Source organism: Coloeus monedula (assembly GCF_965178545.1).
Source record: "Coloeus monedula genome assembly, chromosome: Z".
Lineage (NCBI taxonomy): Eukaryota > Metazoa > Chordata > Aves > Passeriformes > Corvidae > Coloeus > Coloeus monedula.
Window position 1 is genome coordinate 27,525,985 of NC_138822.1, and position 16,777 is coordinate 27,542,761.

At 38.2% G+C, this 16,777-nt stretch overlaps 1 protein-coding gene across 2 annotated transcripts in view; it reads left to right on the forward strand.

Annotated features, from left to right (window-relative positions):
- The window catches only part of FER (FER tyrosine kinase), a 159,827-nt gene that overhangs the window by 14,586 nt on the left and 128,464 nt on the right, over window positions 1–16,777 (forward strand). For both annotated transcript variants that reach the window (XM_082301263.1, XM_082301262.1), the window contains exons 4-6: window positions 1,075–1,333; window positions 5,052–5,225; window positions 8,624–8,723. In XM_082301263.1, coding sequence (XP_082157389.1) covers window positions 1,127–1,333; window positions 5,052–5,225; window positions 8,624–8,723 — 481 coding nt within the window. In that variant the 5' untranslated portion in view covers window positions 1,075–1,126. The remainder of the gene's footprint in view (window positions 1–1,074; window positions 1,334–5,051; window positions 5,226–8,623; window positions 8,724–16,777) is intronic.

A 16,777-nucleotide genomic window follows, 5' to 3' on the forward strand; every position in this document is an offset into this window, starting at 1 on the left:
AAAGCCTGTGAAGAAATAGGTATTTCTGTGTTAAAAAGAACCAGGACTTTGCTGTAGTGCGGGAATTAGTGAATAGGCAGTGTACAGACTGTGGCTGCGCTGCAGTCTGGAGATAAGGGTTGCAGTTTATATAAGTTTATCTTACCTAGCTGGAAGCTGATTAGTATAGGAACAGGTGGTTGGTGTGTACACAGAAATGAGGGTTCAGCTTACATTACAAAACCTGTGCAAGAGTGTGTAGAAATTCCTTATATGTGTGGTTTCAGCTCTTCCACAATGTAGCTACCTGTTTGTCAGCATCAGATGGAGGTGTTTCAGAGCTAACTCTAGTAATGTGTCTTTGGCCTTCAGTTCTACTACAGGATTTCATAAGGCAGCATATCTTACCTGTTTATCAATCTTACTTTATGTCAGTTCGGTACAATAAGACTGGACTGTCCTAGGGTAAAATGGTGTAAACTAAAGAACTCTGACCCCGGGGACCAGTGTATGGTTGAATGGAAAACCTGGTTTGGGCTATTTTCTGGTTTCTGGGAGGTGGAGTCTACAAGTTTAATGGCCTGTTAACACAGGGTTTAGGAGCAAACTAGCTTCTAAATAGTTATCAATTTCCCACAGATGCAGTGCCTGAGAGCTGATGTTTTATTTGGATTTTTCTGTGCTCTTAGGACAGTAAACACCAGAAACAAATTTTTCAGGTCACCAAGAGAAGAAAAGTGCAGTTGGCAGTTTGTCTGGAGATACTGTTAGCTGTACTTATTTGGTTAAATATGTAGATTGGTGTTTGTCTTAGATGCTGTTATGTTTTCTTACATACTGTACTTTAAAGTTAGGGAGGTACCTTTTTGCAGGAATGGAAACTGGAGAGCAGTTCTAAGGCTGAAATCTTTTCCAGTCAGAGTTTGGTGTTCAAAACAGTGCTCTGAGCCTCCTTCAGGTTTATACTGAAGAGGTAAATGTATGTGGTTAATCTTATGATTAAGTTATTTCAGGGTTAGGCATTAATAGTTGCTCTTTATCTCACCAGAAGTTTTTCTTTTGATAATTGTCTCATCAGTCTTGTTCTCGTTTCAGATGTGGTGAAGAGCCTGTATTTTCCCCTGTCTGGTATATAGTGCCTTAAAAAATGGGGTTTGGAGGTGACCTGAAGTATTCTCACGATGCTTTATTAAAACTGCAAGACTGGGAACTACGACTGCTGGAAACAGTGAAGAAATTTATGGTAATGAGAGTAAAAAGTGATAAGGAATATGCATCCACTTTACAGAATCTTTGTAACCAAGTAGATAAAGAGAGCGCGTGTCAATTGGATTATATCAGCAATGTGTCCAAGGTAAGTCTGAAGTGTTTTGTATTTGGAATATCCTTGGGTACTGGGTTTATTTTTGGTTTTTTTGCTTTGAGTTGGGTTCCTAGCCATTCATTTCCTTGAGAGTTAATTTTGCCAAAGTATTTAAAATGGGCTTCTTTTAGTTTCTCAGTGAAATATGCAGAAGTTGAGCTGTAGTCTTGCTTTCAAAAAATTAACTGAACTAGAATCAATCCTGATTTTTGAAATTCAGTATTTTACATAACTGGGTTGAGCCTGCTACTTTGTTTAGTGTTTTGAAAACAAGTATGCTATAGTAAGCTTTTCTTTTAAGGTAGGAACTATTGTTTATGTTTTATAGAATTTGTGACAGAAATAGAAAATGCCAGGAAACCAAGGCAAAGCCTAGCATTCCAGCTGTAACTCACACTGCAGCATGTGTTGTAAAAACAAAACATTAATTCAGGATGTTTCTCATAATGGTGAGGTTATTTTGTATTCAGTTTAAAATAACTGTGTTGACTTTTTAAAGAGGTAAGGCTGTCTGTTTTCCAAATTACTGATTTTCAGATTTAGAGCAAGTCCAGTAAATATACCGATGAAGCAAACTTCCTTTATCACCTGTTTGAAAGTTTTACTCCTGACCTGGATTCTCTACTGACAAGAGAAGACTATTCTGTTTTGATGGCTTATTCAGTTCAGTTCTTGGCCCTTGTGCTGTAGCAGTGGTTACACAGTCCTTCCAGTCTGGCATGAATCCTCATTTTCTCTCTGCAGGAAAACACCCTTTCTGGATCAAGTTAAATTTTAGACAGAACAGTTTTTATGTAGTGGGCTTATGGGGTGGCTGCTTGGACAGTGGCTGTGGCATAGCATTAGGAACAGGACTGTTCCTTGTGCAAGCAGGCTGGATTTATACAGGGTTAAAGTGACTGTGTGTGACTTGGAAGCTGTGCTGCTAGAGCTCGGCTGCTTCAGCACTGTGCAGTGTTTATATATAACATGTTCTGTTGTTGTTTCCCTCCCCCACAATAATTCTTGCCTTGTAAATTGAAATACTGCCCTTTTTTTTTCATTGGCACAGACTATTTATCATTATAAGGCGTAAACAGCCATTAACCTTCACATAGGTATCTCAGTTAATAACATGAGCACTTCTTGTGAGCAGATAAATTTCAAAAATCTGGAGATCTGACTTAAGCCACGTTCTTTTTGGCTTGAAAAGAGGTATGCCTGTCACATTTTGAAATCTCGTTTTGACCAGAGACACTCAAGTTGTCCTTAAGCATCATTTTTGTTCCCTTTTTTTTCTCATAAGGAGGTGTAATTTTTCATTAAGTCGGTTCCCTGATTTCTACAATTTTATCTAACAGTAAAAATATTCATATGGACCGGCAGATCTTTTGTATGGGCTTGCCTTAAAATTTCACTGACACCTTGGATTTTAAAGTTGTGTAATGACACATTATCTTACTAGTTTTGGCAGTTAAAAAGCCTGAATTATTGATTAATTTACTAATCTCATTCTAATTTATTTTATTCTTTTGTGATACTTTTTTCTCTCTTCCTGATATTTTACTGAACCAAAGACTGATGCAAATATTATGGGACATAAGTATAGTATCTTACGTCTTCTAAGATGTAAAATACCTGTGTTTGGTATTATGGTATTATTTTGTGTTTTGTGGCATTAAACCCCAATAGGAAGCTGTGTAATTTTTCATGGGTTCTGTTTGTTTGGTTTTGTTATTGTGGTTTTTTGTTTTGTTTTGATCTCTTAAGTGTACAGCAAGAGTGAGCATTTAGAAATGGTGTTTGGGAAAATCTGTCCTATGTTTTTTTCATGTGGAGTCAGCAAACTTGCTGGAAGGCATGGTGGCAGCAGCTGGTAATGCTAGAAAAGAGGTGTTTTTAAGAGCTTCCAGACAGCTCTTTTGTGTGTGTATATGTCTAAAAAATATTGTTAAGCCAAACACACCAAACAATATTGTATTTTATTGCATTTGTTGGGCTGTGGTCATTTTTTGTGGAAGGAAATGCTTTGCCTTTTCTGCTGTCCCCACCCAGCTTTTTTGTCCCATATAAATCTCTATTTTTGAATAGTTTTCACTTTACCTTCTCCTAATTTAAAATAGTAAAATATAATCATACAAAGCACAGAAGTCCTGCTTAACTGATATTCCCCTATGGAAACATCACTTTCATCTTTTCCTGGTGGAAAAAGTGATGTGAAGAGCAGGAAAATATGCAAATTATTTTTTTTTAATAGGAAGGGAAGTATTTGCTATGTTTCTGGCTTATTTAAGCTCATTTGGTGAATTGTAAACTAAGCATTTCTTTAGAATACCCTGTACTGTTGAAAAATGCTTTTGTCGTGATTTTTCAGGATTAAAACAGTAGTTCTGTCATCAGTAATAAATCAGCCTTATACAAAATGGATGACTCTGACTACATTTTCACCTCTGAGGGCACTTTTATGAAATCTTCTGTAACCACAAGGCCCACTCCTCTCACACAGGTGTTCAATGATGTTTTTATCCTATGCAGCTTTTCAGTATGGCTTCTGAAATGGTTTCCAGCCATAGCAGGGAAGCTTTAGGCGTTGACCTTTTACAACACCACACTTTAAGCAGTCTGGATAGCTCTGTGCCAATCTGGGGGATGTTTACAAGCTGGAGGAAATGTTAAAGATAGGCCAGTATATCGGGGAATCAATCGTCTTTTGTTTTCTCCTCCAGAATCCAGTTTCTGTTGTAGCATTGTCATATAGAGATGGAAATATTATGTATATATATTTGTATACAGGATGGAAAGAAACCCCAAAGCTAACAAACAAATTAATCTTCTAAGGTTTTGATCTCAGGCTGATTTCTGTTTTAGTAAGAGTAAGATAAATGCCAATAAAATTCATATGCTAGCTGCCTTCAAAACATTGTAATTCTGTGGCATGTAGCCACTCTGAAATCTTACATACAGGACAGTGTTCATTGGCAGGGAGTTATCTTTAAGGAATCCAGTGCGTGACAGCAATCTTGAGGGTAACCAGGGCTTTTATTTGAACTGAAGATGAATTTTGCATTTGTCTGTGTTATCTGTAAATGTGTATCTGTATTCAAAGCCACACACAGCACATTAAGCTGTCCTGAAAACTGACAGAATGTCCAAGGAAGCTATTGAAGCAAGGGTACAGAAAGATGTTGGGTTACAGTGACAGATGAATGTTGCGTCTGTTTGTGCTTTGGTACTGGTGGCCTGACTGATGCTGCTGTGTGAAGCAGCTGATGTGATGGTATCCTCTGAAACCAAGACCACTCAAATGCATATTACTGTCAGGTATTTAGACAAAGGAGGAAGTCAGCGCTGGCAGAGCAGCTGTTGGTGGAAACTGGAGGACAAAGGACGTGGGAGCACTGTTCTCGGGGGTGCTGGGGGGTATATTTAAAAAAAAATAAGGCTGCAGTGCTTTCTTTGGTGTTTAGAAATACTAGGACAGTGCTAAAGGGTGAACATTCAACACTGTATTTTTGTCTTTGGTGCTTTTTTATTATTTTATGAGTAAGATTGAGGCATAATTTTGCTGTTGCAGGAGGATCTCAAATGCATTTCAGCAAGTTTAAAATTAGTTCTTTTACTGATTTTTTTTTAAACAGCAATGCATCTTTTCCCACAGTTCTTACTAATTGTTTGGTTATTTGTGAGCTGAAATAAGTAAGTGCTTTTCTGTTGTGACTTTTTTTTATAGTCTTGGTTGCTCGTGGTGCAGCAAACAGAACAGCTGAGTAAAATAATGAAGACACATGCAGAGGATCTTAATTCTGGGCCCTTGCACAGGCTTACAATGATGATCAAAGATAAGCAGCAAGTTAAGAAGAGCTTCATAGGTGTTCATCAACAAATTGAAGCAGAGATGTACAAGGTATTTTATACATCTGTGCTTGATAAATTGATTAAAATTCTATATGTTTAAAAATATTAAATTAAGAGTGGATTTTTTTTTAGTTGCTGTTTCTGTTTGTGCTGTGATAAAAGCATAGTGGGTGATACGTAGAATGCTTAAGTTAAATTTTATTAATTTTCAATACAGTTTTTCTTTCCTGGTAGCTGTCAAGGCAAAGATGGAGAATATCTTCTGTATGAATTTCCGTGGACAGTTAGCACTGCAAATGCTCTTCTTCCAGTGGAGGATAATTCTTGTGTGACACTTCTCTGTTCCATCTTTATTCCTGTTCTCAGTCCACTCTAGACATTCATGGGACTGGGACGCTGTAAACTTTTGTTAATGAGTGCAGACTGTTTTGGGTGGGGACAGGATTTTAGTTCCTATTCTAAAATATAAAGCATGTGTAAACCAAACATTTAGACTGCAGGTGGAAGTCTTCAGAGTGTTTTCCGTGACATGTCAGTTGTCCTGCTTGTGTTGAAAGTGCTGTATCTTGTCAGTAAAGCTGACAGAAATCACTGTTTCATTCAAATGCTCTGGGGAAAATTTAGCTACAGATGTCAAAAATCAGAGTGATAGTCTGAAAGGTCTGCTGAGAGAAGGAAAAGCACTGTTTCTTCTTTCTTCCAGCAGAGAATTTGGGATTTGGAGTAGTGTAATTAAAATGTAACATCTGAGTAAAGCAGTAACGCTGTCACAGATTGATGAGTAAAAGATTCTTGGGCCAGTTATGAGAAGAATTTGGAGCTATTCTGTATTTAAACTAAGAATATTTTAAGATAAATATATTGGCTCTAATAAGATTGCTTCCATACTATGCTAGAATCTTGGCATCTTCCCCAAGTAGGGACTATGGGGACATCTTTTTTGATGCATGGTCAGTAGGCTGTCATTATTTGATAAAACTTCCAAGCCAAACTTCCAAAACTTCCACTCACTGCTGCTTACGGATTGGTGCATCTCAAAAAAGTCAGGATGGAAGAAGAGGAAAAACTGGTAGCATGTGTTAGAAATAATAGAAGTTACAGAGAATTGCATTAAGAGAAAAAGAAAAATAAGAAGGAGAGGCTGAATGGAGTAAGATTGCTGGAAACTCAGGTATACTTTGTAAAGAGACTATGAAATGGGTTTTTTTTCTGCAAATACGCCAAACTCTAATAAAAATGTCTTTTAAAATAAGACTTTTCCAAAAAAACATAATGCATATTGAGCACTCGCCAAACGATTATTACAAACCATATTGACTTTATTTAATTATGGGCTGCATAACCATGAAAGTATTTTGCATCCTGCTGAATAAGCTTGCACTGTTGTTTGGTTTGAGGTTATTTTGGTTTGGGTTTTTTTCTTTTTTTCCTTTCCTGATTTTCCAAAGAAGTATTTGAATAGTGTTCTCCCATTGTTAGCTGACATTGTTTGTTCAAGGTTTTGTGTACCTGGACCCCTTTCAGAATGACTCCCTCAAATTCAAAATACTTCTCATGTTCTGTGGTATTACCTCTGCACAGAGGTAAAATGACAGTTATATACCAGGACAGTATCCAAAGTGTGTGAACGTCAGTGTCTGTGCAGCTCCTATTTTTAGGATAGGCTGGCATAAAAGTGTGTTTAGGTGAAATACATATGTGTTATCCTTTCTTATTTTAGACACCTCTACGGTGAGGAATCTTATGGGGAAAATTCTTAAGGACAGTAAAATAACGTGGCTTTTGCATATATGTAATAGGACTTGAATCTTGTAGATTTATTCCAGTTTCCATTAAGCTGTTGAATAATTTTCTTTCTTCATGAAATTTAAGGGGGAAAAAAGTAGAGTACTAATTAGAGTGCTAATTAGGTGGGCAAGACCTTTTGAAATAAAAACGGAGTTTAAAGTAATCCTTGACCATGTTAGTTCCTTAAGTGTTCTTTGGGAACAGATATGCTCTTGGTGTTGGTTTTATCTGTTGGAAAAACACAATCTAAAAATCAGTAAAATACATAATAGAAGGTTATACATAAATACAAATGTTTCATAATGCTAGTGGGCTTTTATTTTTCAGTTTTCTGTAAGAGAAGCTGTTTGTGTTATTTAGATCTTAATTGTGATCACTGCTTCTTAACTGAATCTTTTTCTCCATTTGCCATGATGTCTTTATAATGTAAGTTTGTTATAAAGTTATTTCTCCTGTATCACTGGATTATTATGTGTTATTGGTGCATAATAACAGCAGTTGTGAGTATAATTTGCAGAATGTAAAAATATGAGATATGTGATTGATGTGGAGAAAATGTTCTGCCTTTAAATTAAAGTTTGCACAGTTGGCCCAAAAATAGAAGCTGTAGACAGCACTTTGTTGGATTTTTAAGGAATTTCATTAAATTTTCAGATGTTCTGGGGGGTGAAAGTAGTGTTATCTTGGCCTTACCTCATGAAAAAAAAGGGAAAATTGTGAACTTCAGCCTTCTTGCTGCCAGCTGCAAGAGGAGCAAAACCAATTAATAAGTTTCTCTTCCATGATTTTCCCATGGAAGTCTATTTTTTTGGTTGGGTGGTTGGTTTGGGTTTTTTTTTCTGTTCAGAATTTTTTGTTTTTCTTTACAATATTGTGGTTTCTATACAGTTTGGTATTATGACGGCTGGTTTGTTAATGGCTTTTGTTTGCAAGTTCATGGTTTGGGATTATTTCTGAACAGTGCACTAGTTTTGTGACACAGTGAATGAATGCTGGGGGTAGAAGAGAAAACTTTATTTTAATTTTGTGACCAAAAATGTTATGTTCAGTGCTCTGTTTCATGGTAGAGGTTTCTTGTTTGGTTGGTTGCTTCTGTAGTTCGGTTTTTGTTTAGGTTTTTTTCTTTGTTGGCTTGGTTTTTCTTTTTAAGTGTTTAAGTTTTACAGTTGATAGACTGCTTCATGCCAAGTTGCTGTTCCTTAGTCATACATATGAAGTGTAATGTCTAAGAATTCTGCTTTTCTTTTAGGTGCTGAAGAAATTCCTTCCTATGCATAGGACATTTTAAACTAGTATGATTTGTTAAGCATCTTTTTGATATTTTTTTTCCTTGTAATTGAAATGGAATATCATTGATGATTAACTGGATTTTCTAAATATATTTTTAATTACAATGATGTGAATGGGGATCTGTGTCTTAGGCTTCTTATTTAATTCCATGCATTTATTGATTTTGCACCATGTAATTTATAACATGTAATTTGCACTATGTAATTGCACCATGTAATATCCTGTTAAGATTTTCTCAAGCCAGTGGAAAGTGTGGCATCCTTATTTTGGATAATAAATTCTGTTAATTCTCTTTTACTAATGCTATGTTTTTCTAATGTGTTGAGAATAAGTATTTTTAATGCTTTTTATATTTCTCTTTTCTTAAAGGTCACAAAGACAGAACTAGAGAAACTAAAATCTAGCTATAGGCAACTAATAAAAGAAGTAAATTCTGCCAAAGAAAAGTATAAAGAAGCTGTGGCTAAAGGTATGATTGACTTAATTTTGTGTATTTTTTAGTGCCCTTTTCAAAACTGGTAAAACTCTTAGAATGAAACAAGGTAATTTTTTTTATTTTGAGTTACATTTTGATTAGAATGTAAAAGGTTATTTAGTGTCTTAAGACAGGCTGATTGTCATTGTGTATGCTTGGTATAATCTTTTAAAAATTCATAAAATATAAATGGTGATTCTTTTCAGTTCTTGTATTATTCCTTCAGTGGATGTTTTTGAAATCTAAAATTGCTCAGATGGACTCTTGTCTCATCTGTGTTGCAGCTGTGGCTTACTTGCCTGTGAACTACTATTGTTGCTATAGTGGCATCAGCATCAGTTTCTGCCAGTGTAGCACATCCAACCTTTGTCAAGCTCATCTACAAGAGGAAAATAAGTCATTTGCACACTGAGATTTTTTTTTTTAGGGAATGATGTGTTCAATCTGCATGGATTTTGATTCCTGTTGAATTGTGCTTGAATGATGAGATAAAAGAGAGCTTTTTTCTATTATGTATTGAAATATCTTGCTAATAGTTGCTTTTATGTGTTCTTCCAAGATTTTCTTTTCTTCCTTTAGTGAAAAGTGACTGAATGGCAGGATGTAAGTGTAATTCCAAAATCCATCTTGAGGTTTTGTCTGACCGTCCAAACGATAGTTAATGTTCTTGGTTCTGTTGTAGTATAGTTGTAGTAGCTCTCAGTGAGGAGAGACAGATGCTTTTTTTTCAGCTTTGTCCAAAATTTGGACAAAACAGCAGGGGACAAGAAGTTACACTTAGCACTGTTGAACTTTTACTGTTTTATTTCTTTTACTGAAGTTCGTAACTACTTTAAAATGCCTACTTAGATGTTCATTTCATCCAGTTGCAGGTTTTCTGTATGTAACTTAATTTGGTTACTTGGTTTATCTTCAAGTAACTACTTAACACTGGAATATGTAGTATGTAACATGGAAAATGTAATAGGTTGTTCAGATCTTAGTGTGTTATTTTTAGCCCGTTTCATCCTGTCTTCCTGTTACCAATCTGGTCGTTCTCTATTCCTGAAGCACCAAACTTTCCCACTGGAATAAAGGAGCATTTTGACTGTCAGCACTGTGATGTTTTGATGTGGTTTTGATTAACTGAATTAAATGTTTCTTTAGATAGACAGCAAACATAAATTGTTTTTAAGACACTTATCTCCTGTGGTTTTCTTTGACCTTCTCTTTCAGGGTTTTATCTAATGTTTGTCTTATTATGATTCATACTGAATTTTGCTTCCACTAAAACCTTAGTGTAAGTCTGTTTTGACAAACACTGACGCACATAAAAATGTGACAGGTTTTTCTCCCAAAAATTGCAGAAGTGCTTCTCCCCACTGCATCCCAGGCCCTGTTCCTGTTTACAAATACTTGTGCATTTGATGAGCTACTACAGTTCTTTGTTGGTTTCAGGTCAGCTGAGCTGCTTCAATTTTTTTAAGTCATGGTATTTCTGAGCTTTTAAGTTGTCAGACTGGTTCACTGGTGAAGTGGAAAGTTAGGGAAGTCTTAAAATTGCAATGCTTCATTATTCCAGGGTATTTTTTATTCAGTAAGCAATGCTTATTCAAATTATGTGCTATTAAGATATATTACTTTTGTTTATGTACAAACTGGTTTAGTTTTTCAGGATTTCAAGAATTACTGAAAACAAGGGAAGAAACAGTGCTTACCACAACAGTGGGAGGGCATAACCAAGTATTGAAAATAAGCTGAACACCATTTTGTTAAACAAAAAAATTAAAATCTTTTGACACCAGTTCTTGCAAGTAATGTGTTAAAATAGCCCATCCAGCTCCATTTGTCTAAAATGGTGTTTTAAACAGAGTCTATTCCTCCAGCAACCAAGTCTGTAAGACAGTGACTGACCTTTCCTGTCTGGAGCTGAAGGGGACAGCAACCTCTTAGGACATAAAATTTTAGCTTTGCTGTGGGGGTTACTTGTAAATTTGTGCAGCACCTGTACTACAGGCTGGTCCCCAGGAAAAGAATGAAATTTGCACAAAGAAGTGTCTGACAAATGTCTCTGTTTTGCAAGAGTAGTGATTTTGAAATTTAGTGACTTTTTTCTGCTTTGTTTTGGAATAGCACAGCCACTTCCTGGTGAGAGAGTAGGTTTATTAGAGCTGCTAGTGAAAGAGGTACAACTGGTTCTTCAGCTAGTGAAGATAATTACTGTCCAGTTTTCTGGTTGAGTTGTTAAAAGTGATATTAAGTTCTGGACTAAACACACACACAGGAGAGGACATTAACTGATAAGTGTGAAGGCTGGCAAAGTTTATACCGTGGAAAGTGATTTTGTGATTTGCTGAAATCAGGAGGTATTCTCAGGTCAACTTGAATGTCTGTGTTTGCTACTTTACACTAGCTAAGGGGGCAGTCGCTTTGAATCAGTGACACCTTAATGCAGGGCTAGCATGTCATGGGTTAGCATAACTCCGGAAGTGATGTTCTTGCAAAGAGGTGCTTACAGCTTCCTCTATGACCTAACAGAACCTATCAGCTGGCCAGTTTGAATATTGACAATTCTTTAAGCCACTTAAAAAATCCTGACATGCCTCTATGGTCCACATTTAAGAATGGACAGGCCCCAGGAAAGCTCTCTTGCTTCCAGCCTTGGGACAGGTAACTGGACTGGGCCTGTTTGGGGCCCAGTGGGTCCGGGCCGGGCCCTGCTTCGTCTGGGCTGGGTCCGGGCCAGGACCTGCTCAGCCAGGTCCAGGCCAGGCCACAGCCATCCTGGAGCCGTGCAGCCCTGTTCCACCCGCGCCCCCCTCCAGCACTGTTACATGCAGATGGCGTGGCCTGGCTGCCACCCCACCTCTCCAGGGCAGCCGAAGATTCAGCTGAAGCTGCCCTGCTGCCCGGCAAAGATCATGTGACCAACAGTGATAAGCGAATTCCAGCTGCAGGGCCGGGTGAGATTAACCCTTTTAGTGCTGTAAGTTTCCTCCAGAACAGATGAAGCCTGCAGACATTAAGTAAATAAAGTAGAGCTGAAAACGTGAGGGAGGAGAAAGAGGAGATGCTTAGAAGCTGAAATTCTGTTGTAAAGCTATGGTGGTGATGGACTGTGATATATCAGAGTACCCACTGTAATTTCATGAAAGCATGGGGGGTGGAGCGTTCAAACTGCAATTGTGAGCAAAGGCACCTGGAATAAGCAAATGCTGGAGCAGCTGTAATTTGATGAGAAGTTTGAACAGGGAGAGATGGAAGTGATGAGGGCTTTTGCTCCAACTGGAAGGAGAAGACCTCTGTTCCTAGAGATGAAGATGATGAGGACTCTTTTGCTCCCAGGGAAAGGGGAGGGCCTCTATTCCTAGAGACGAAGATGCTTCCAGAGATGGGTAAAGAAAACCTTTGTTTTTGAACACCTCAACCTTAAAATGGTACCCCAGTAGCTCAAGATTGGACCCTCAAAAGCAGTTGTGGGAAAAGCTGCAAGTTGAGGGAAGGGACTCTCACATGTGAGCAGAGAACCAACACGGGTGGCTGTCTCATTGTGATACTGAGCCATGAGAGAACTTTTTGTGGAGATGTCTCCATAGCATGAGCAAGAGAGACTCCTCTCCCTAAGTGAACTGAACAAGGTTATTATGGAAGTGGTAAACACACTGAAAATCTCAAGGGTTGTCTTTTTACATTGTCAGTGGGAGAAGGGAGAAAGGTGGGGGGAGAAGTATTCTGAAGGTGTGGTCTGATTTTTTTTTTTTCTCTTAGGTCTGTTAATAAACTTCTTTATATTCTTTTAAGTTTTGTGCCTGCTTTGCTTTCTCCTAATTCTCATCTCACAGAAAGTAAATAAGTAATGAGTGTTCTGCACCAAACCACTACACTAAATTGGTGTTTCCACCTGGTTTACGAACTGAACCCGCTGCACAGGTGTTTTCATTTTTTGCTGAAAACACTAGGGGCCATTGGAAGAGTAGTAAGTGTTAAGGACTGAATAATGATACTGGTTAGTTACATGTTTTGTTAGTGTTTGAGCAGTGGGTAATGCATGTGGTGGGAATTTTTGGATAGTTTTTTAGTGAAGAAAAGGGAACTGGTTTCTGAAGGAATGCGGGAGCTTCATTGTGGAAGACTTTGTTCTGTCCAGGTCTGGAGGAAGGGGAGAGTGTCTGAGAAGCTGTTCTGGGGAACCCTTTGCTAGCACTGCTTGTGCACTGGGGGAAGCAGTGGGACAGTTGTGTTGCAGAGGGAGCACCACTGACGCTTGGCTGCCACTTCAGCCTTAGGCTGGGTTGCAGTGCCTTGTTATGGCCACCAGTGCCTGCCTGATGGTTCAGTCAGAAATGACTGATTGATCTTGTTTGTTCCAGCTCTTAGCCCAGTAATTCATGCATAGCTGCTCCTTTCTGGACCAGTGATTACCATGGGAATCACAAATGCAGTCTGGTTGGTTTTTCTTGGGCATGGAGGCTTCAGGTGTCAGGCAGTCTGGTTGATGTTAGTCATTTGTATGATAGTTTTCTGCCTTTATTTCCTCAGTCATTCATTCTTACGGTTTTTTAATATATGGTAAGAGATAACAGCTGAGAGGGGATGAAGTCAGCAAGCTGAACTAGTCCAGTGCCTCTTTAATTGAGGCATGCTTCAGTTTTTGGAAACCTGTGGACAGATTGAATACAATAGTCTCTTCTGGATTAGAAAGCTTTGTTCAAAGAACTCCACAAAATATATACAGGAAATGCAGAGCATGTTCCTCTGCAGAACTGGGGCATTGGAGTCACAGGGGATGCAGGGGTCTTTGGAGCAAAATATAAACAAAAGCATATTATATTATTTTTCTATGATGAAATGGACAGCCCTGTGAAATGTTTTGGATGTGTGATATTTAGAAAGAACTGTGTAAACATTTTACAGCAGCAGTTCACAGTAACAGTTCAGAGGGTATACAAGTCTGAGTTTACAGTGCTGTGCTAGTCAGTGATGCTGAGTAACAAGGTGATTAGAATGTGGCATGTTGATGTTGCTGCTGCAGAAAAACACATTAAGCCAAAATTTGTGCCAGATGGAAAAGGCATTGTTTCACTAAAGAAGTCACAAATCTTCTGAAATAATTTTATGAATAATGCATTAAGAATACAAAATGGAGACCGTAGGACGACAGTAAGTATCACATGTGTTATTTCATTGCAGTTTGAATCTCATTGGGTTGGACCAGTTACTGCTTCCACTTAAGTTTGCTGTTTGCACAGTTACTTTTGTTTCAGCAGGATTGTGCATCTCTGTTTAGTACAGTTGCATGTGTCTGTGGGGGTTTCAAATATTTTCATCCTTGAATTTTTTGATTAAGCATTACTTAACTGCTGTATAAATAAGGAAATAATGATTACACGAAACAATAATTTACTCAGTTCATTACATGTTTTTTTAAGAAGTTGAAATGCATTAATAAAATTTAGCATCTGTTTTTATAGCTGATTTTGGTGTTAGATGTTGAAGTGTGAAACAGTTGCTCATATATCAGTAAATATTGCAAGTTGGAACAGAGCCAGTGTAGCTTTGGGAGGTTCATACTGAATTTTAATACAACATACTCTTTAGAAAAAAATACAGTTTTTGTGTAAATACATTAATTCCATGTGTTTATTGTATTCTTGTTCCTAGTTCATTACTAATTGAATGTAGAAACTGTGTTGCAGCATTCTTAGGTGACATAATGGATCTGAAATAAATAGTAAAGGAAAAATAGATCAATTCTAAGTATTTAATATCATAATTCCATTTTATGCTGCTATAGCAGCATAAAAAATACTGCACCAGATTTCTCTAGGCTTGTGTTCCCTGACAACATTGTGATTTAGAGATGCCTAGAAATATTAACTGTACACCTAGCACATTATACCACATTGCTTCTGCTGAAAGAATGTTTTCCCTGCAACTCTGGTGATTTAATACTTCAGAATTGATGTGACTTCTGTGGTACATACTGAAGTTGCACAGCAGCATAAGCTCACATTTGTGATGAATAAGGGAGCCGTTAAAAAAGCTTTCATTAAATCAAATTATTGTCCTACTATTCTTTGTAATAGCCGAGTGGTCAGAAAATACTTATTAGGTGGCTGGTGCATTCATTCTGAGATGCCTTTAAAATTGTTATTATACAACTGCATTTCCTGGTGACATGTGTTGCCTGTAGTTGTTCCAACAATAAGGGAAACTCTTAGTAGGATTTTTTTAAGCTTAGTTTTGACTGAAACTCTCATACTGTTAAGACAAAACAAGTAACGCTGGCTGAACTGGTCTGTCTTACTCACAGAGGTCAGCAGACTGCATAGATTTAAAATTAATGCTCCACTGTAAGTGTTTCAACACTTACATACTACCAGTGTGTGCTTGGAAGGGGTAGGGTTGTTTCTTCTCTAAAATAAAGCTTCTAGAGCAGGGAACCCAAGAGAGTGGAAAGAGATCGTGGTGACTTCTTGTGCAGGGTGGGACCAGCTTGGACCTCTGGTTTCCTCTTAACACAGACATGCAACCCCAGGATGTGCTCTCCTCAGTCCTCACAGACCAGCAGGCACAGGACTGAGAGAATTGGCTGAAGGTGCTTAATAGTTCAAACACCTGACAGCAGTTCAAAAGATAGAACATTCATTTTTATGCTATGTTATTTACTTAAGATTAGGCTGATAGCTTTGGTGAACTAATACTTAACTCAGAAGTTTAGCTCTGGTGTTCTTTAAATTTGAACACTTCAAAATACACAAATAGTTTGGGGGTTTTTTTCCCATTAGAAAAATATTTACTATTTGCAATCATTAACTTGTTAAGTAATAATCAGGAGAAACTTCCTACCCTCTTCTCAAAAGTTAGTTGAGTGGAGAAAGGACTGTGTGATTTGTTGAAGAAGCACATTCATGTAAGACTCTTGCAAGATGTAAAGGGTAAGAGACATTAGAGACTGAACGTGAAGATCCTATCTTGTTTCTGTCTATCTTTGTGATTTTGGTCTTGTAAAACCTGTGTTAATTAAGAGCACTGTGTTTGCATCTCCTGATTTGCAGAGTGATGATAAGGCTGCTCACCCACTAAATTTCTGAGTGTGCTGAGTAGTGCCTGCAGTTTGCATAAAAATTGCTTTGTAGATAGGAATGTTTCTAAAGCTTTGAATGCAAATCTAAATTGGGAGTGGAGTGGCTAAAGAGCAGCCCTGCAGAAAGGGACCTGGGGTGCTGGTGAACCACAGGCTCCACATCTGTCAGCAGGGTGGACAGGTGTTATCTTGGGGTGCATCAAACACAGCACAGCCAGACAATCAACAGAGGGGGTTGTCTTCTGTATTTAGTGTTGGTGAGGCCTCACCTGGAGCACTGAGAGCAGTTCTGGGCCATACAGTTTAAGGATGTGAAGGCACTGGGACGCACCCAGGGAGGGGCAGCAGAGCTGGCAGAAGGGCTGGAAGGTCTGTCCTGTGAGGAGCTGCTGAGGAGTCTGGGTTTGTCCAGTTTGGAGAAAAGGAGGCTGAGGGGTGACCTCACTGCCCTCTGCAGCTTCCTGGGGAGGGGAAGTGGAGAGGGAGGTGCTGATCTCCCTGGGATCCAGGGCAGGACACATAGGAAGAGCTCACAGCCATGCCAGGGGAGATTCAGACTTGACATGAAGGAACATTACTTCATTAAGAGAGTTAGAACGCTGGAACAGGCTTCCCAGAGAGGTGGTTGATGCCCCAGTCCTGTCAGTGTTTAGCAGGCATTTGGACAATGCCCTCCAAAACATGCTTTAGTTTTTTGCTAGCCCTGAATTGATCAGGCAGTTTAACTTCATGATTCTTCTAGGTCCCTTCCAACTGGAATAGCCTAGCCTAGCCTTAGGGAAGTAAAGCCAGGCTCAGTATGGGAATCCACATGCTTCAAAAGCCATGTCACTGGTGGTATTTTTGGGATCAATAAGAGCTATTGTATGAGGAAGTAATTTTCATAATCATCTATGGTATTTAGGTGTCTCTAGCATTGTAGTGTGAAGTATGGAATTTAAAAAGATAACTTGGATCAGGAAGGTCCTGAAATCAGTTGAAT